This window comes from Phymastichus coffea, unplaced genomic scaffold (genome assembly GCF_024137745.1).
Source record: "Phymastichus coffea isolate CEN01 unplaced genomic scaffold, Cenicafe_Pcof_1.1 PCOF00146, whole genome shotgun sequence".
Taxonomy (NCBI): Eukaryota; Metazoa; Arthropoda; class Insecta; order Hymenoptera; family Eulophidae; genus Phymastichus; species Phymastichus coffea.
In genome coordinates, this window is record NW_026706957.1 from 259,826 (window position 1) to 280,647 (window position 20,822).

The 20,822-nt window shown below is 34.4% G+C and overlaps 4 protein-coding genes across 5 annotated transcripts; 2 read left to right on the top strand and 2 right to left on the bottom strand.

The window, feature by feature from the left end:
* Positions 1-3,195: 3,195 nt before the first annotated feature.
* On the top strand, positions 3,196-11,441 carry LOC131672234 (protein hobbit). Of its 2 annotated transcripts, XM_058949331.1 has the most exons (20): positions 3,196-3,518; positions 3,598-3,724; positions 3,811-4,002; positions 4,064-4,315; positions 4,384-4,545; positions 4,623-4,835; positions 4,919-5,186; positions 5,264-5,486; positions 5,574-5,695; positions 5,767-6,105; positions 6,191-6,624; positions 6,694-7,352; positions 7,434-7,911; positions 7,985-8,508; positions 8,587-9,038; positions 9,114-9,358; positions 9,426-9,832; positions 9,911-10,560; positions 10,631-10,848; positions 10,926-11,441. In XM_058949331.1, the coding sequence occupies exons 1-20, from the start codon at positions 3,460-3,462 to the stop codon at positions 11,208-11,210; spliced, it is 6,309 nt and encodes a 2,102-aa protein (XP_058805314.1). In that variant the 5' UTR covers positions 3,196-3,459; the 3' UTR covers positions 11,211-11,441. The 2 variants fall into 2 exon arrangements, with proteins under 2 accessions (XP_058805314.1, XP_058805315.1); XM_058949332.1 differs by lacking the exons at positions 3,196-3,518; positions 3,598-3,724; positions 3,811-4,002; positions 4,064-4,315 and having other exon boundaries at positions 4,420-4,556; positions 10,926-11,439.
* Positions 11,442-11,677: 236 nt separating this feature from the next.
* LOC131672236 (sesquipedalian-1) lies at positions 11,678-13,203 on the bottom strand. Its single transcript, XM_058949334.1, has 3 exons — positions 13,117-13,203; positions 12,377-13,000; positions 11,678-12,304 (listed from the first exon to the last, which is right to left on the bottom strand). The coding sequence occupies exons 2-3, from the start codon at positions 12,668-12,670 to the stop codon at positions 11,954-11,956; spliced, it is 645 nt and encodes a 214-aa protein (XP_058805317.1). The 5' UTR covers positions 12,671-13,000; positions 13,117-13,203; the 3' UTR covers positions 11,678-11,953.
* Positions 13,204-13,260: 57 nt separating this feature from the next.
* On the top strand, positions 13,261-15,132 carry LOC131672235 (corepressor interacting with RBPJ 1). The gene is made up of 6 exons (XM_058949333.1): positions 13,261-13,476; positions 13,562-13,656; positions 13,789-14,039; positions 14,116-14,251; positions 14,330-14,461; positions 14,554-15,132. Exons 1-6 carry the CDS (start codon positions 13,405-13,407, stop codon positions 14,906-14,908), a joined length of 1,041 nt encoding a protein of 346 aa, XP_058805316.1. The 5' UTR covers positions 13,261-13,404; the 3' UTR covers positions 14,909-15,132.
* A 259-nt stretch (positions 15,133-15,391) lies between these two features.
* LOC131672282 (ribosomal protein S6 kinase beta-1-like) lies at positions 15,392-20,697 on the bottom strand. The gene is made up of 13 exons (XM_058949410.1): positions 20,225-20,697; positions 20,043-20,083; positions 19,501-19,675; positions 19,260-19,343; positions 19,040-19,173; positions 18,920-18,982; positions 18,700-18,828; positions 18,520-18,610; positions 18,206-18,454; positions 18,018-18,125; positions 17,706-17,881; positions 17,577-17,625; positions 15,392-15,900 (listed from the first exon to the last, which is right to left on the bottom strand). The coding sequence occupies exons 1-13, from the start codon at positions 20,303-20,305 to the stop codon at positions 15,805-15,807; spliced, it is 1,476 nt and encodes a 491-aa protein (XP_058805393.1). The 5' UTR covers positions 20,306-20,697; the 3' UTR covers positions 15,392-15,804.
* Positions 20,698-20,822: the final 125 nt, after the last annotated feature.

The following is a 20,822-nucleotide window of genomic DNA, read 5'->3' on the forward strand; positions in this document are numbered from 1 at the left end:
AATTCAAAATCTTCTTAACTCGATGCTCAAAGAAAACAACAATTAAAATGGATCCAAACCATAATAAGAAACAACTAGTATTCTGCAATGGAACTGCAACTCGTTCTTCAAAAGACGTGTTCTCTTACAAGATATATCTCACAGCTACGACATAATTATTCTACTATAAATTAAAGCTAATAAAAAATGCAATATTAAGATCAGCGACTTTACTCTCTTACGCCAAGATAGAGACAATAGCAAAGACAGAGGTACAGCCATAGTCATAAAAAACGATGTTACTTTTATGCTTGAAGAATCAATATCAAACACCCCTAACGTTTTAGAAACACTTGTCGCATCTATCAAACTTAACAACTCTGACCTCACCGTAGGTGCTATATAGACTATCTCACAATGACTCTCGTTTCCCTGTTGATCTATGGAAAACCCTAGCTGAATAACTCTCTTAATTCAACTCGGTCTTCGCAGGCGTTCGTTTCAACTTCTATAATATAGCTTGGTACAGCTCTAGCACAGGCGAAATAGGCGACAAACTATTAACCCACTTCACAGACAATAACCTACGTCTTAACGATGCGGTACGCCTACATATATAAACAAAAGATCTCCACCCAAACCGACGTATGTAGATTTATTAATTATATACCCTCACCTACACCTCCTTTACGAGTAGATCGTTGAAGAAGACAATATGGACAGTGGTCACTATCCCATATCAGTGAATATTGGCATCCCCGCCCCTCGTTAAAGCCCTCACTCCACCTACGATACAATCTCCGGAGATGTAAATCTTACAAAGATCGTATATACATTTCTATAATATTATCTTGGAAAAATTTCATTTGATAACTTGAATCACGACGACACTTACCAAGATTACTATTCTTTCATCATATCAACTATAATACAAACTAGTGAACATGTCTTTCCGCACCGCAAATCATCCTGGGGCCATTCACTTGACACCAAAAAATAAAAACGCGCCCGATGGACATACGTCCCGCGTTGGAATGAGGACTGCCAACAAGCCAATCGTCCGAAATTTGCATTAAAAACCTTTTGCCGCAACCCAACCAACGAATTCATTGTAGCTGAAAAACACGGCAAGACGACATTTAAACAGACTAAAGGAATCACCTTTGGAGAATTCCGTGAAACAATCAGCCCCTCCACTCCACTTTCAGTTATTTTTAAAACCATTAAAGAATTCCATCACAGATCACTATATGTGCGCAATGTGCCATGAACAATTACAAAAACACCTTAGCGCAAGAAAAAATAATAACTACCTTCTTGTATTCTTGTATTTCGCCCATACCTTTTTATATTCTGCAAAATGTTCCTAATGTTTTCATTTCTACAGAACCAGTATCGCAGACTATGCAAGCTCTTCAGTTCGGCAACGATATTGCACTGATTGTCATATCAAACGATATCCTGAAGTCATTTCAAAAACTAGCGTAAACACCTTTCTGAAAAAAGTTAGACTATCATTTTCTCTTGAAAAAACAAAGATTATTGTTCACACCAACGAACGTACAGATGACTCGGACGCGCAAATAACAATATCGACTCATTTACTATTCCAGTTAGCACACAGACCAAGTTTCTTGACTAAACTCTATGCCTGATCGCGAAAATCATACCTATAGCATCAACATCTTAAGATCTATCCGCACGACCCAAAAACCCTCCTCGTTTATATAACGCAATTATCGCCACCTAGTGATCGACTACGGCTTACCGTATCCCTCTCAACACATAAAACCACTTTTTGAGAGACTCAACATCGCACAAAGACGCGCTTTCAGAGTATCTCTCGTATTAAGAAACTCAACACCCAAAAGGATTATCTACGTAGGATTCTCATGCATACACCCCACTCAAATCAAACAGAAAATACTGGTCTTCAACTACATTCTTCGCTCTCTCGTAATCGCAAACCACCCTGATATTGAAGCTATATTAGCAGATTTGGTAAACGACGACTCATAGTAATGTTTACACAACCTTCCTCTCTTAGCAGTATATATTTAAAGTTGAAATCGCTAAAAAAGAAAATGTACTTATCCCCAATTCCTTCGTACTGTCTCTTCTCACTGGAAGCTCAACAAACCATTCATAATAATAATTTTAGACAAAGGCGTTCAAATAAAAAAAAATTAGAAAATACGTCCCAATAATTCATCACTGAGTTTCAAGACGTCCTCAACACGCATATAAACCATTCTTCAACAATGACTCCAAAAAAGCTCCTGGCCTCTATGCAGGATTGACCATGTACACAGCTCTGAACTTTTTCAACTCAACCTACAATTTCGTATCGACTCTCAGGCTCAATCTGCACAAACCTACGCCATTCGACTTACCCTCGAATACATATGCCTATACAATAACCCCACATCGGTAATTTTCATAGATTTACCAAGCATAATACAGACACTATCCAATCAACGAATGTATCATGATCAACTCTCCACCATCACCCTATTCATAATTAAAAACATTAATTGCCCTGGAACTAAAACAAAAAAATTAAGAAATTATCTTATCCTAGATTCTATCTTAGCCATGTAAACATCCCAAGCAATGAAACTGTTGACAATCTTGCAATAAAGCAGCCTCAGACGTTGGGACAAGATCGGCTCACACCCTGCCCTACACAGACTTTCGTCAACTAATAAACCACGCCTGCACAAGTAAATTCTAAAACTTTACTTCTTCCTATACTATGAAAACTCCCCAAAATCTTGGTTCTACAAATTACTACTCTTACTCTATCGTTCTTACACTATAACATAATTCCTACATAATCCTAACTATAATCACATAACTTTTTTGCAAATTCAAATAAAATACAACATTACAATGTTAATCTATTATTCTAAATATGAAAGCCATAATTTGCAACATACTACCATATATGTATACCTAAGCTCTAATAAACTATACTTTACTTTACTCTTTTGAATTCTCCGCCAAGTCAGAAAACAAGCGCGCTTGCGCCGAAGTTCCAAGTCATATTAGTTGATGTAATTCATGATTTTATGAAGAGGACTACTAATTTCAAGCCTCACTGGTGCCAATAAAACAGAACAAAATTAAATTAAATATTTTATATTTGTAAATTTGTATTGTTATTTGTATCAAAAATAAAATGAGAGAACATTGAGGTTAGGCTTAGGTTAAAAGAACTGCATAGAAAAATTGTTTAGTACCGTTTAATTCCCTCGTCTCTTATCAATTTCAGTAATAAAATGAAGATTTTTGTAGAAATCAGATATGCGATATTTTACAAACTAGTTGTTTGCAGAAATGCACTTTGCACATCATTTTACAAAAAATAGATCTTTTAAATATGTAATATGCGTATCTTGTATATGTTTATTTTAAAAAATGTGATATTTATCGTTAATTGAAACGAATTGCAATAACAAATTTAACGATTGACCAAAAATGACGGGCCTATTTACCATTCTTTTTATTTGCATGATTTTATATTGTGTTTTTACATGGTAAGCTAGAACAAAACATTTTTATGTATAATTTAATCACCGCAATATGTTCACCAATTTCGATTTCACGTTTTGTCAGGATTATTCCACGGTTTGTGGGATGGCTTGTGAAAAGAAAGTTCAAAATACATTTGCAATTTGGACATATCTCACTTCCTTATTTTATTTTTCGAGATGTCAATATTTCTACAAATGGTTTTACAGTTGTAAGCTTTTATATATTTTCAATTGTTATCCATTTTTCTAATAACAAATTTATATTCTAATGTCACAATTATAAAAAAAATTTTAGGAGATTGAAGAATTTAGTTTGCGCAGTAGCCTGTTTAGTAGCGATGTGGCTAAATTATTATCCCTAATGCTACAAGGAGTGCGGATTAATGTAGATGTTCCTGCAGTGTCTGCTAAACATAAAAATCGATCAAATAAAGTGTTAGATTTTAGGAATACCAGAGTTCCCTCATTTATTATAACGGTTGTACAAGTAAGTTTGTGCCAGGGTATGCATGTATTTATTAAAATTATTAAATGAAATATTTCTATAGTTTCTAGCAATAAACATTGAAAACTTAAGTCTTTTGGCTCTTGGAAGTGGTTGGTTAGCAAATGGAAGTGCTGAATCTCTTAGTTTAGATGGCAGTGTAGTTCATGGAGCTCGTACATTACTTGGAAGTGTAACTGTTGTCAATGGAGCTATGAAATTACTTCGACATGCATCAGATGCATGTTTAGCTAAAATAAATTTTGCTGGTACAATTGAAGCAACTCTCAGAGCTCAGGGAGAATTATCATTAGAAGTATGATGGCATAATTGATTTTTACGATTTTTCTCAACGAATGCATTATACATTTTTAAATATTTTAGAAACTATTTATTGGTATAACACAAACTGAAGGCTCTGGAGGGGTTGGTCTTCTTCATTTCTTGATGGACAGAAAATCCTTAACACCGGAAACATTAAATCCGTCACCTTCCAAGCAATTTAGCGATAATCTTCTAACTAGATTTGCTCCCGTTTTACCGAAGGTTTTTATAAAGTAGAACAAAAGTACTAATAAAATTACTATAGTTGTAGCTATTCATAAAAATTTTTGTTCTGGTAGAACTTGTTAATAAAACTTGGTACTTCATCCATCATTGCTGGACGAGAAGATGGGTCACATCTAGGTGTAGAATGTACAATGAAGAGCCTTCAAGTCAATGCTAAGTTCCAACCTATTAGTAATCAACTATATCTAGCATTAAATATGGATGGAATATCAATAAAGGGAAAGCTTCCGGTTCTGTCACTACATTCCTTGTCAATAGAATCAACTGTAATTTCACAATTTTATTATTTTTTTCTACAAATATTATCAAGATATTAAAAAGCTTTGTATTATTTTTTATTGATTTATAGATGGGAGAAGATATTTTAAAAATTTCTACGCAGTTAAATAGTCTTTCAATAACTTATGATCATAAAGATTGGGAATCAATTTTCAGTAGCGGCATACGAGATATTATAAGGTCTGATGTTAAAACAACATCAAAAAATAAATTTCATTGGCTTACAATCCAAACTGTTACTGAGTTTTATGAAGGTTCGTTACTTATAAAATTACCTGATGTTCAAGAGACTTCTTGTACAGTAGCACATGTAAAGTTTTCTATGGATAGATTAGCAGGTAAACAGATTTATATTGTAATGAAAACAAGTTATGTAAAAGTATTACTTTTATGTATGAACTCTATTGTTATCTAGAAAAATATGAAGGGTGGAATACCGAATTCACGCTTGAATCTCTTTCTTGCGCATTGAATGGTACTACTTCAAGTGCATCTGACTCAACTTATGAATGGGGAAAACCTCTTTCTATTGGAGTATTTCTTGTAACTACTCGAGAAAATGCTGTTGTAGTTGTTGTTGATGCGCTTAGAACTGAATGGAGCTTACAGCTTGCAAAGTTCTTGGAACGTGGATTATTGTAAGTTGTTTGTTTTTATAAATTACATCTTTAGATACAATAATAAATAATTAACACTAATATTATGTGACTACTTTTCAATCTTAGGTATTACAAGCAACACGTGCAATCACCTTCTACAACTAGTCATAAATTAAGCAATAATCCAATAACTCAATTGAATGTTAAAGTGTCTAACTGTAACTTATTTTTTATAGCAGAAAATGAACGTGAGTTCACATTGTTTCTTTAACTTAGAAAGAAACTAATATCATATAAATAATTAAATTATCATTTTCAGTTGCAATCATGGTACGTCTAGATTCAACAGCTTTGGAGCGAAACGCAAAGCATTTCGTAGGTGTAGCAGAAGGTGTTTGTGCGATACCGTTAAATAAAAATGAACCAATCAAATGTCAGCATGTACAAGACAGGAATTCTTTGAAAAACCCATTCTTGGTAATTAGAAAATGCAAAACTGCTATTACGGACTCTGCGATAAATGTAAATCTTGATCACACAAATGCAGCTTGGAGTCCCAACTTGCATCTTCGTCTGCTACAATTGTGGCTTGAGTCAGCTGATTTTAGAGCTATCGTTACAGAAAGAAAAATCGTTTCTGTTATCGACGGACAAAATGGTACATGCAATAATAGCCTGACGATGTAAAATTTTAGTTATACTACCGGAGAATTCTCGATAACTTTAATTTATTTGATTTTCAGATGAAATTCCATCAAAACGTACACTGGATATCCTCTGTACAGATGAAGTATCATTAACGGTGGTCATTTCTCCCAATCACTTCTTGGAATTATCAACAGATCGTTTGCGATGGTCACAAGGCGAATGGAGGCTCAATTATCTGCGTGTAGCTTTAGACGCTACAGCTATAATTACAATCGAAGGTTTCAAGTTAATTAGATTAGAAGACAGCGAGGAAATCAGAGCCGAGAGACAAAGTAACGAGACTTTCGAGTTGGATTGGAATACGACGTGGTCTTTGAATATTGATTTGGCGAAGGCATGTTTCCCATATGAGCATCGATTTGCCGAAGCTATTCAAAATGAATTATTTAGCATTAGAAAGTGGCTGAAGGAAATTCACTCCTCGAGTGTTAAAAAACAGAAACCTTTACCCTGTGATCTAGTCATAAAAGTAAGTACATTTATTTTCATATGAATAATTGAAGACATTGAAAATAAATTTGAAATAATGCGTTTTTAGATTAAAGAATGGATTTTCGAAGTGAGCGACGATCCATTTGAAGTCCGCCTCCGTGACAACTACGAGCTTTTAGAGGACGAGTACAAAGAAAGTCTAAAACGACAATCAATGCTGGATGCCAAAGTACAAGAACTCCGTCGAGCTCATCTGTTGCTTCCCCAAGGTAAAGTTGAAGAGCTCTACACGAGTTTGAATAAAAAGAACGCTGAAATTTACGTTCAACGTTGGAAACAAATGCAACGCGCGGGTCCAGCACGAACGCGCCTTTTCGCGTGGACAATGTTAGATTTAGAAATCATTGCATTAGCCGATCCATCGATAGACGGTATTGAAAGAGCTACGCGAACATTACACGAGATGGATCCCGAAACACCCTGGCCGGAGGATGGCTTGGAATTCAATACATTGTGGGTGCGAGCTATATCATTGAAATGCCTTGAATGGAAGTTGCAGCTAAGAGATTTTCCGCAACCGTTGCTACTGGTAGATACACTGAGTGTATGGGGAAGATTTGCTGGTGCTGAAGCCTTGGCACCACCCAGAGCTCGAAGAACCGTCAGAATTGAAGTCGGTGAGCCGTGGGAAGATATTGTCATCGAACGCGGCATGACTTCACTCAAATATTATCACGATTTAAATTGGGACATTAATAAGTTTAGGTAAGATCGAATTTAAGCAAGTCAACATTTACAGTTTATCATTGTCTTGTAAAATACTAATCTGATTATTAACTAAACTAGGTACGCATTCGGTCCGTGCTGGGAGCCAGTGATAGCTCAATGCAACTTGAGTTTTGAAAAAATCATTCACCCTTCCCGTGATCCAAGTCCACCATTGCCTTTCTGGGATAAGATGCGTCTAGCGCTTCACGGCCGCATGACTCTTTGCGTAACGCAACTGACAGTGTTGTTACACGCTTCTCTCGATCCTTACAACACAACTGAGGAGATGGAACTGACATGGTCAAATCTAGAACTCGACTGGACTCTTGGTAAAATTATCGTCAAAGGTGATCTTGACGTTTACGTACGCACTGCTAGCAAATACGATGACTGTCGACTTTTACATCTGCCAAATGTCAAATTGAATATGAAGTTGGCTTGGGTTTGTCTGGGTGATCCAAGAGATCATCATGCGGCGATTCCTTGCGCACCAGATAAGCTGCCCGAGTATACTAGCAATCAGCAGCACGATTCCTTCCGTGCTTTTCGATCTCAGGTAAAAATGCGTACGCAATGGAGTCGAAAAATCAAAGTAGATTTATTAAAATTTATATGTAATTCTTCTATAGAATCTGAATGTGAGTTTGTCACTGGAAACAAAGCCAACTGGCTCGCCGACACTCAGCAGCGCACCAACAGCAGTGCTTTACGGCAGCACCTTGCGCTGGTTCGAAAATCTCAAATTCATCTTGTCAGGTGCCACGCGACCAACTCGTAAAGGTCCACTTTTCAAGAATATTCGCCCCCGCAAGAAGCAACTCAGTCGTCACTACCGTAAAGTTCGTTTGACTCTTGCTTTTCATCGTTTTCACGTCAGTTACTGGATGTCATTCGCGATGCAACGTGGTTTCGAAGTGACCGGTGGTCGTGTCACTTGTAGCTCCGAGCACACTCTTAGTTTACATCCAATTGATGATGGTTTGATACATAGACCCAGAGCCGAGTGGTCGATTGTTTACATGACGTGTGAGCTCAGCGATGCCGAAATCTGGTTGAAGAGTGCGCTTCAGGACGAAGACAAAGAGAGTGCTTCATTGAGGAAGCCTGTTGAAAAGTGTTATTGCTTGAGCGTGTCTACTGTTAGTTACGGACGGTAAGATTTGTTTTTATAACTAATAACGTGAATGTTTTAAAGAGTAATTACATAATAAAAAGTTCATTGGTTTAACAGAGAAGCAGTTGTAGCAGGGGTAAATAACGACACACCAATGCATCGATTAGTTGTGCATGATCTAAAAGGAGCTTGGACAAAAACCAACCGAGACGTTGCTTTCGCCTTGTTCGATTCTTTCATGAAAAATCAACAACTCAAGAAGAACCTGTCTACAGAAGCACTCAAGGGTTTTCACCGTGAATCCAGTTCGACACCTCACAAAAATCGCACGCGGCCAACAATCGATGGTCAAGGTACACCTTCGTCACAAACAGTTTCCACCCCGTCGTCCGTTACCACGGCTAAACCTCAGCAAAGTGAAGCTGCTGGGATGTTACAACGACTTATCGCCGAGGCAGCTAACAAACCGGTTGCATTCAGTGATGATATGTCTGTGCAAACCAGAGGTCAACAGTTACGCGGTTTGGCAGCTTGCAATCAGGATGACGTGTTGCATAAAAACTGGCATAGTGAGTATACTTTGCTTATAAATACTTTTGTTTTATCCAAACGAACGTAAAAATTTTACTTTTTGTCCGTTTTAGTCGCTTTAGTCAATAGTCAGGTATTATTGAAAGGAATTGAAACCAAAGGCTATGTCATTCTATCGGCTGCGAAAGCTGAAATTCTCCAAATAGTTCACAGGCCAGTATGGAAAGATCGTACATTAATGTCAAAAACTACGTGGGTCGGTTCTTTGGAGTGCATGCAGTACTATGCCACTGTCAATGCAAACATCGATGACAACATTGACGATAATATTATGTGGTTGACACTAGATAATATTCAGGTGCGTTTCTTTTCTCTCAAAAAAAAATAATTTAAACTAGTTAGCTTACTCGCAATTTTATCGATAGGAGAAAGATTCGACAGTCATAGTAGGTCTTCCAGATGTGCCAGCTCTTGTTGGCTCAGGCCAAAGTGTCGGTGGAGTAGTCAGTCAAACTGTTGGTGGTGGAGGTGGACCTCAGCATCAACTACAGCGGATAGTATCACGTTGTAAATGTGAATTCTTCTATGTTGGATACAGCCAAGCGTTGGATGAAGAAGAACTCGTTGAAGTCCCACCTCCGCCAGGAGAAGAAATCAGCCCTTGGGAACGTAAAGATTTATCAGCTGCAGATGCTTTTACACTTATGCATCACGATTTAGATGTGTGTACTAACTCACTACAATACGCCATGATTCTTGACATTGTTAACAATTTGTTGCTATATGTAGAACCAAGAAGGAAAGAAGCTTTGGAGCAGCTTCAACGTATGAGGTTCGCTAAAAAAAATTATCCTTAGCTTTTTAATATTTCGTTACAAATTTTGTCTTATGAGTTTTTTTTTGGGTATAGGTTTCAAATGCAGTTACATTCAGAAGAAGATCAGAAACGTCCGATTCAAGAGCGTCAAAATATCGTCAGAGGATTGGTAGCAAAATTACGTAGACTGGAAAAAGAGACATACCTAGTTCAAAAAGCTTTAGTGGAAGAATCTAGTCCAAGTTTGTTAGCAGAAATGGAGCGCCTCGAGACGAGAGTATTCGAGTGTAAAGAGAAATTGAGCGCCAAAGCTGATGAGCTTGATGTTATGCTTAGTTGTTACAAGGAAACTACAGCTCCTGCTGCTGCTGCAACTACGCTCAAGGATAAGCAAGTTGCTGTAGCAAGAGCTGCTGAAATATGCTTTAAGCATGCTCAGTGGCGATTGACAGATGCTGATGGACAGTTGGGTATCGCCGATCTCATCCTTACCAATTTCTTGTACACTAAGACTAGTAAGACAGATGATTCGGTGGAGCATTTACTTGAACTAGGATATGTTAGAATGACGAATCTATTGCCGAATCAAATTTACACGGATGTACTTGCCCCGACTGAATTGCAAAACAATATGCCGGTGGACAGACAAAGAGCACTCAGGGTGTTCTGCAGAGAAAAAGCTCCGGTTGCTGGTATTTCAGTCAAGGAGCATTTTGAGATTAATGTTATACCGTTAACTATTGGTATGTGAAATATTGCGAAATGGAATTTTAAATATTACTGACGAAACTGATTTATATTATTTTCTTGTAGGCTTAACCAAAAAATTCTTCAATACAATGTTAAAGTTCTGCTTTCCTGAAAGAGATCCCGAAGGTATAGAAGAACCGCAAGTTTCTCAGAGAGATTCATCATTCTACGTTCCAATCGAAAGAAGAGAAGACGTAGAAAAAATGAAAGAGCGAGCTGATAAAAATAAATTGTTTATTTATATAAAAATACCAGAGGTGCCGGTGAGGGTATCGTATAAAGTAATTAATTATATCTTATATTCCATAGAGTAATTAAATAAAAGATAGGTTTTTATCATTACTTTTTTCATCTACAGGGTAACAAAGAAAAGAATCTAGAAGATGTCCGGGACATTGCTCTTGTAATACCAACATTAGAGTATCACAACGTTACGTGGACATGGCTGGACCTTTTATTAGCTATGAAGAGTGATTCAAGACGAGTCATTCTAAGTCAAGCGATCAAACAAAAATTACAAATCAAGCCAAGAAATCCACAAGAAGAGGTGACTCCTCAGGAAGAAGATAAAGCTCGACTACTGCTTGGCGCTAGACATTTGCCCGGTGATGCGAGAAAGAAAAGCGTTTTTAAATTTAAATGAAATTGAAACTTTTTCCGAAATTTATTAAAATTGAATTCAATGATAGTAACTTGACTGATCTTAACTTTGAGAAAATTTATAATAACATCTGAACCTTTGAAAATTAATTTAACGTATTTGGTTATTTTTATATAAATCTATTTCTATTTGTGCATGTTTATAAAGATTTTAAAACTAGTCTTATACCACGACTTGCTTATTAAAAATGTTTTATATACATACATACATATATATACATAAATATATACACACACACACACACCCACATATATATATATATATATATATATATGTATATATATACAGGCTGTAATTAGTGTAGATAAAGAAAAAATAACGCTTCAACTGAAATATTCAGAAGGTATTAGATTAAAATGTATTAAATTGAATATTTTTCACAGTACTTTATTATAACACAGCTGGCTGTTCTTTTTATTTATTTATCTCAAAAAGAAATAAACAATTTTCGAATACTATTTCTTGGTTTTTCATTAACAGTAAATCATAATAAGTAATACTTTAAGCAAGCAAGTAGTTATCAAAATTGATCTTAACTATCAGTATCATAACTCTTTAGCAATACTTAAAACCTTTATTATGTTTATATAGAAAAATAAATAATTTTATAAAAGTTTTTTCTAAATATGTTGATCTAAAATAAGTATCACTTATTTGAAACAATCATATAAATAGATTCAGTGAGTCATTACAACTGATATGTACATAGTTCTTTTTTTTCATGGTCATAGGAGTATTAATGGAGTTTCAGCAGCTCTTTTAGCATGCCTCCACTGGTTCAAATCTGCTAATATTTTCCTACCATAAGTATTGTGCAATTCTCTAAAGGACACTTTTGATCTGGGTATATTTTCTGTTCGTCCAGGTGCTGATCTGACACTTTGAGATCTGTGATGAGATTCTAGTCTGTTGAATGGATTATGCCTCTGACGTGGCGGTGCTTTTGGTGGTTCCTCGGGTACAGTTACAGTTTCTTCTTCAACTGCATCTAGTTGCCGTTGAAGCTCTGCAACCATTAACTTCATGTAATCATAACCTGCGCATGCTAAAGCTTTCATCCATTGTTCCATTGACTCCTAGAAAATTGAATATAGAAGATACTTTATTGTTTGAATTACATTTTCAAGCAGCTGAAATTATCTGTTTACCTGAGAATCAGCTGCAAGATGATAACTTCTGTTACCGGCGCCATGAAAGACTATTTTAAACGCAAACTGTTCATCCTCTTCAGCTAATTCTATAGTACATCCCTCTAGAATAATCATGCCAACAGGCTCCTTATCGCCTCGACGATCAAAATAGAATAATATGTTTCCTTTCAAAACGAACCATCGTTTCTGATACGCTCTATTGACTTCGCCCCGTTTGTTCAACCAACCTTCACGATCAATCGGCGTTGACGAAGTTGCGAAAGCGATCATGTTTTTTTCATTACACTTCATCTTCGCACTATTATTTTATCTTGTCTGCGCTGAGTCTATTCGTAGGGCGTATATCTGAAGGCGTGTAAGTCACCCACGTATCTTAATAATTAGACTCGCGTAGCATTACAACGCAACAGCGTCAAACTATTTTCACTTTTACAGTCTTATCGCACACACGAATATCTCTTTGTTTAATAATTTTACGTTATCGTTAATTCTTATCTGTTGTTAACTGATAATGATTCACTGGTTCAATAACGGTTTATTGCATTGACACTTATCACAGGTTATGTTTTTGCTAATGACGAGTAACGACCACTGCTCTGTACGTATTTACATCTTTTTTTGCTGTAATTACGCATTCAATTGAAGATTCAATAACTTCCACTTTTTACAAATATAATATATAATAATAATTGTCACGGGTACATTTTGTTGCTGACAAAAGTTTATTTACTACTCACTTGGTCTATTATATATTACTGCTCACGAAAATGAGCAAAAGCTGTCGAAAATAAATCGGAGCAACATATTTCGGTTCTACTCCATTCTCAACCACCGTCACTTGCCTAGAAGAGAAGAGAAGTCACGTGGACATGAGCCAAGAAAGAAATCGACAGTGGGGAGAACTTGGAATTTTTGGCTTGCTCCCTAGATGGGATGTCGGTCACTTGTACTTGATGCCAGTGGAAAAAAGTAGATTTTTGCGAATAATTTTTTGTCAACTACTCAATTATTAAATATCAATCAAAATGGGTAAAGGATTCAACAATTACATGTGTAAAAAATTCTTCCATCCAGCTTCTAGAGATAACCTGAAACGGGTAAGTTTTTGTCGCGTTACTGAGCAACCAAATTTGGCAATGAATTACCTTTAGAATATTGCCAAATTTTATATTGTCGTTTTAGGTATGGATGGCTGAACAACAAGCTGAGGCTGAGAAAAAGAGGCAGGAAGAGCTACGTATGCAATATGAAAAAGAGCAGGACCTTCACAATAATAAGTACGTAAAATAAGTAGTTTGAGGTTATGTCTCATTATGTCGTAATTTGTTAATATTTTTGTTTGATTTAATCTATGTTTTTGTTAATTTAAATACGATATTCGCCTACTACAATGAGATTTATTTTTTTAGAGCTCTACTGAGCAAGGAAAGTAAAGATAAATTAAGTGTCAATTTCATGTATGAACCTCCTCCTGGTGCTAAAAAAGAAAGAGAAAAGGAAGATAATGAACCTGAATTCAAGTTTGAGTGGCAACGTAAATACAATGCACCAAGGGAAAGCTACTGCAAAGGAGACAGTGAGATTAGGGATCAACCGTTTGGTATTCAAGTGCGCAACGTAAGATGTATCAAGTGTCACAAGTGGGGTCATATAAATACAGGTACTATAATAGTGTTTTTAATTTAACTTATATTATTGACTAAATTTTTACAATATAAATATATCGACAATTTCAGATAAGGAATGTCCACTATACAGTCAAGCAATGAGTGTTGTGATAGCTGGCAATAATCCCACAGAAACCCTTCCAGTGACACCTGATGCTTTAACTTTAGTGCAACAGATGAGAGATGATGGTTTAGCATTAAAAAAGTAAGAATATATGTAATAATTTTTTTAATTTAATTATTGGACAAAATGAATACATATTAATTTTTTTCTCTACTACAGATCTGCTCTGAATGCTCAACAACATTTAAGTGTCCCACAACATCAACACTTAATGGTTTCTGATGACGAGGAACAGACTGAAATTACATTTTTTAAGTCATTGTCAAAAAAAGAAAAGAAAAAACTTTTAAAGTAAGAAATGTAACATTTATGTGTTTACAAACTAACAGTTCTATAACTCATTATTTATACTTTAAATTAATTAATTTATTCTACATTTTTAGAAAACTTGAAAAAATGGAGAAAAAAAAGAAGTTAAAGAAAAAGAAGTTGAAAAAGAAGAAAACTCATTCTAAAAGTAGTAGTGAGAGTAGCAATAGTGAAAGTGACAGTGATTCAAGTAGTTCTAAAGAAGATAGAGAAAAGGAGAGGCGAAAAGAAAAACACAAAAGGGAACATAAATCAAGTCGACATGACAAAGAAGTTAATGAAAAAAGTAAAACCTGGGATCAAAAAGAAAATCATAAACATAGATCACATTCCTCAAAAGATTATTCAAAAAGCAAAAAAAGGAAGTTTAGTGAATCAAGCGATGAAGAAAGATATAAAAGGAAAGACGATAAGCGCCGGAAAAGATAAACTTTTCCACTCCATTCCTATTCTAATTGACTACATAGGAAATTATAATTTACAATTCAACTAATAATTTGTATAATCATAAATTGCAATGTAAATAGAAAATTTTTATTAGCATATGTCATTAACGGTATTGTAATGGATTAATATATTATATTACAACTTAAGCTATTTGCGATACATGTATGGTGTATAATTAAGATATCTATACAAATAAATGTATAAAAACAAAAAAAAATTGTTATTACTAAAATCATTGACTTGTATATTATTACTCAGACCATTCGTCATCGTTAAACAATAGCATACATTTGTTAAATAAACAAATTAACTGGAATATTGAATTAAGGGAAAAAATGAAATCACATATATTTTTTTATAAGTATATTTTATGCAAAAACACATTAATAAGATCAAAAATCATTCAAAAATCTTAAATGAAACCATTACAAAAATGCTTAATTGCATGTCACATCTACAATAACATCTCAAACTTTTACTAATTGCTTTAGAAATAATATAATTTAATGTATTGCCACATACAATAAATTCACATACTTAAATCATCACTTAAGACTACATAATTTTAAAGAAAAGATAATCAATAAATCTTGATACACATTTTACTGATATCTAATCAAAGAAAAAAGCATAATTTCCTAAATTGTAAATTATAAATAATATTAAAACATTCTTGCCTTCAATTTGATTAAAAATTATCAGCTTGTAAGTTATAAATATTATTAAACATTTTTATAACCACAAGCTTCACATAATGTTTAATTAGTTTATTTCACTCTCAAATTTCTCTAGATTAGTTTTTTATAACAACATATGTTTTATAACTATAATGTTTTCAACTTATGCGTACAGTATATGTGTATCTATGTTGAATTCATTTAGCCAACTATTATGGCGTGAACACTTGGGCAGTTTAAATTCTGAGCTATCACTCGTACATGGATTCCATGCTTTCTTGGCTTATTTTTATTTATCTGTAATGTTTTACTAGAATCAGTTTGGTTCATTTATATGTGATAAAAGTATTTTTTTCTTTCTATACTATCAATTTGAGTTGCTCGTTTCAATTTAACTACGTTCGAACGCAGTTAATAATTAGTCATAAAAAATAAAACTTTACTTTTTCAAATAAAAATACCTGTTAGTTTCACAAAACTTACATCTGGTATGATTATGAAATAAACCTGTTCAACATGTTTTGTGCAAAATTCATTTTCCATTCAAACTACAAACATCTATGAATGAATATAAATAACATAATAAGACGTCTAAAATATATTTTAGAATTGTAAAGAATTTAATACAAAACTCTAGAAAATGTTCTAAACTACTTTATGCTATTTGCACTTCACATGTTAAAAAAGTTTTGCAACATAAATTTAATATTGCTCACAAAAATATCACTAAAATGTGAGTACTATTTTTTTTAATTAATTGGTTCTAATGTCTTTTACTTTCATTACAGCTAAACCTTTAATAGTCGCAAAATTTTCTTAAGACAAGTAGATGGAATAAATCAGCAATGATCCAACTGATTCTATCAGAAAGGTAACTATGGTATACATTGTATTCTTGATTCTGTGTCAAAATTACTTACAAAACCATTTACAAAGTACCAATGTAATCGGAATTGAACATCTTACTAGGTAATTAGCAAGAAAATTTGTCATACAGATCACTATGGGTTTGTAAAATGCATTATGCATTAATCCACATCATTTCCTAACATCATTGATAAATCAATCAAATTCAAACTAATTTTTCTTGTTTTTCATAGTCCATTGAAACGTATTAAAGTATTAGAATTATTAGCAACATCTTCCCAGGATTTTTTTGTTTGTTTAATTATTTATTGGCATGTATGTACAAGGACTTTTAAAAAATATTTGTAAACAGTTTCTATTATCTGAATTCCGTACTTTGGCGTTTTCGGTATCGACACTTTTTTATTCACGAAATCCAAGGTGAAAAGTTACATTTATATGTAATGTCTTATCTACACGTAGACTTTAAAATAGTTTTGCTTCAACTTTAAAACTCGGATTATATTTTTTTAAACAATGTAAACGCAACATGTTTGGTATGAAAAAACAGAGAAAAATGTGTAGAGAAAGTTTATTCAACGTTAAAAGTTCAAGCGAGACTAGCTTAAAGTTTACGTTTAGACAAGGCGTAATCTTGAGAAGATGCAATTCCTTGAAATTTCATATTATCAAATTGCACGAATATTTTTTTCCGCAAAGAACTCGTTATTATATATATATATACATACACGAAAGCACACGGAGATTCTGCTTTGTTATGAAAGTGTTAACAATGCCTTTGTGTAAAATGCTTACCGTGAATAACGAATACAGATATTTAAATCAAATTATCTGTAATCGTTACTATAAGCATAGCCAATTTCCCAAGTGGCTATACACCGTTCAGCCAAGCGAATATCATTTTTGTTTCTCGAACTGCTTACAAGTAATTTTGTATAGCTTGAGAAAAGGTTAAATTAACTAGTTGCAGTCACCAAATTTTCATGAAATCGTATGTACAATTATAAACTATTTCCCTTTTCTTACACAAACGGAAATTTCGCGTTTGCTTATAAACTGTGACTATGATACTTTGTGTGCTATACATGTCCCGACAACTGGCTTACCTCCATCATCTCGGTGTCGTCAGCACTATGATGACCAGGAATGGCGAGTCTAAAATATTTATATTCTTGAATCATTCACATGTTATTTTAATATTCGGTGATTAAAAAATTATTTAAATTAAGTTATACCTGTGATTATGGAAGTTTGACATTGCTTGTAAGTGCGATTCTGGTGTTCGAGATGTAGATCTACGACGGCGTCTGCCTTGACTGGTACTAAGTATATTTTTCTCACTTCGAGAAATGTCATTTTTTTGTGGATTGTACAAATCTTCTAATACACTGGGAGCTACATATGTGAAACCCTGCAAATAAAACAATCCAAGCAATGTTATAGTACAGACTTTCGCAGTATAATTTACTTAGATTTAGAATAATATAATATATTTCAAAGAATAATAAAAGGAACTAGTAGATTTATAGACATTCAAAATTACTAACTTGGAAAATCATATTTGCAGATTCACTCAGCATACTTTCAACTGGGGAATCAACAGGCACAGTAGCGGTGAATTGTTCGTCAAATTGTGACGTATCATCAGCACTTTTCTATAAAATAATTATTATGTATCATTTTACTACACAAAAAAATAATTATATATAAAGTAAATGATAAAATTATTTATTACCAAAGATGGTTTGAATGGAGGAACTAATCTTCGTGCGGTAACATCCTGCCAATTAAGATGACTAAAGAAACTATGTTTTCTTATTGGCTCTGCATCGTCTGAACCTGCACCGAGTCTTTGTGGAACTTGTCTTTTCAGCAATTTACGGATTAAATCTCTAGCGTCTGTTGTTAAGTATTGAGGCAGATTCAGTTTACCTCTTAAAATTTTGTCAATTGTTTTCCTTCGATCTGATCCGGTGAATGGGGGCTATATCACAGGAGTAAATTAAAATAAAATCTATTCATATTAATCTAACACATTGAATTACTCACCACACCAGTTAGCATGTCAAACATAAGTGCTCCTAAACTCCACCAATCCACAGCTTTGCCATGTCCATTTCTGGTTAAGATTTCAGGTGCCCTGTTTAAAAAATATAAAAATATTTACATATTTGTTATTATGAATCCACGTTACATTTCATAAAAAATAAATAAGTCATTTCAGCTTACATGTATTCAATAGTACCACAAAATGTATGTGTAAGAGCATCATCTTCAATGTGCTCTTTGCACAAACCAAAATCAGTCAACTTTACATGACCTTCCCTATCCAATAAAATATTTTCTGGTTTCAAATCCCTAAAAATATTATTCGTTAAGTATTTTGGTAAAAATGCAAGCCTAACTTTAAATAATTATTAGAAAGATATATGATTTTCAAATTATATACCTATATATTATTCCTTGTGTGTGTAAATGTTGTAGTGCCACTATAATTTCTGATAAATAAAAACTGAAAGCAAAGCAGATGTTATTTAAAGGAAACAAAATAACAAATATCAACAATTACCAAGCAGTATCTTCTAAGAAAATGCCTTCTCTATCTAAGTATGTGAAAAGTTCTCCACCACATAGATACTCCAAGATAAGGTACAATTTACCTCCAGTTTGGAAAGCATACATTAAATCCACAATGAATGGATGCTAAGAAAAAAGTAACTCAATTCAATTCATATAAAAACATTCTTACTAGAAATAGCATGGCTAATAATAACCCATCAACTATATACCTTCACGGCTTCTAAAATGTTTCTTTCTGCTTTGGTGTGTGCTGTGTCTTTTTGGTTTCTTATTATTGATGCTTTTCTTAGCACCTAAAAAAACATTTAATATTTTAATTTAGAAACTTGTCTAATGAATAATAATGTATATATTAATTTTCACTTAACATCAATTAAATAAGTAAAATTAAAAAAAACACTATTGGGACTTTTTTATGTAATGTACACTTGAAAGAGAAAAAAAAGTTACCTTCATTGCAAATATACTGCCTTTGTCTTTGCCAGTAACTTTACGAACTTGGAAAACCTTGCCATAGCCACCTTCCCCCAAGATCTTGCACAATTCAAAATCTTTTGGGCCAGTCTTCTCCTGTCCAGGGTTAACATTTTGCTCGGATAGCTGGACACGCTCAAGTTCACCAGTCCTAAAAGTTATATTGTCATTTTTTAATATAGTTGCAAATAGAACAGACTAGCAGTAATTTACTCATTAAGAAACGTCACTTTTACAATATCTAAAGATCCTAAATATTAAGGAGTATAAGTGGGTGACCTACTTGTTATTAATACCAATAAATAGCTTTCAAGCACACTACAATTAAAAAAAAATAAAAACTTGTCCTATTATGTCGCACGTTGTTGCGAAAAAAGATACAAAACTTGCTATTTCTCGTAAAATACAAAGCTACATCATTGTGATCTGTTGCAACGGCACATGCTGCAGACCGTGCGTTAGCAATGAAAATTTTCAGAGCGAGGTCCTCTCCGGATAATAAAAAAAAAGGTACTCACTCGAGCATCGTATCCTCGTTAGGAGTGCTGTCATACTCCTCCTGAAACAGAGAAACATAAGGATATCAGGGGTAATAATAAGCATGAAAGCGTGCGTGCTGGAAGGTAACCTTGAAAGAGGTAGAAAGAAAGAAAAGACGAGCGAGCTAGTCACTTGCGCGCAGCTGGTATAATAAACTCACCACATTGTCGATGACATCGTCGTCGGATTCAACCTCATTAGGTTGACCATCGCCAAGCTCAATATCAAAAATCCCAGCCATGCTTGATGCGCGCAGCTACGATCAGCATTTACAAACCCAAGGCTCTCGAATACCTCTCTTCACTTGGCTACACGCAACGTACCGTCACGTGTATCCCTCGTTGTCGTCTTTTCCGTAATGATGATTCCTTTATTTTGTTTTGTCAACTTTCGTCAAATTCGTTGAAAGACGCATGAAAGCCCTCGTGGACGATCCAAAAGTCTTCCTCTTGAAGGAGGCAAGAACGCGAACACAAACTCAAGTCTCGATGATTGCTGAGCAAGCGCGTGCGCGCATGTTTTGCTTGTACGGTTAGGACTTCTGAGCGAGTCAGCAGCGTGTCTATGGCGTGGTCTGTCGAATATCGTAACAACTCTCTTTTCCCCTCACGAGTCATGTCATGGCTTACCTCGCCTCGCTTGTGATATAGCTTGGATTCGTTTCTCCATTTCTTTACAGAAAAATACACTTTCGCGAATGATAATGAACGTTCGCTTACATTTATCAAAAATTACGTTATGGAATGTTTGTTTTGATA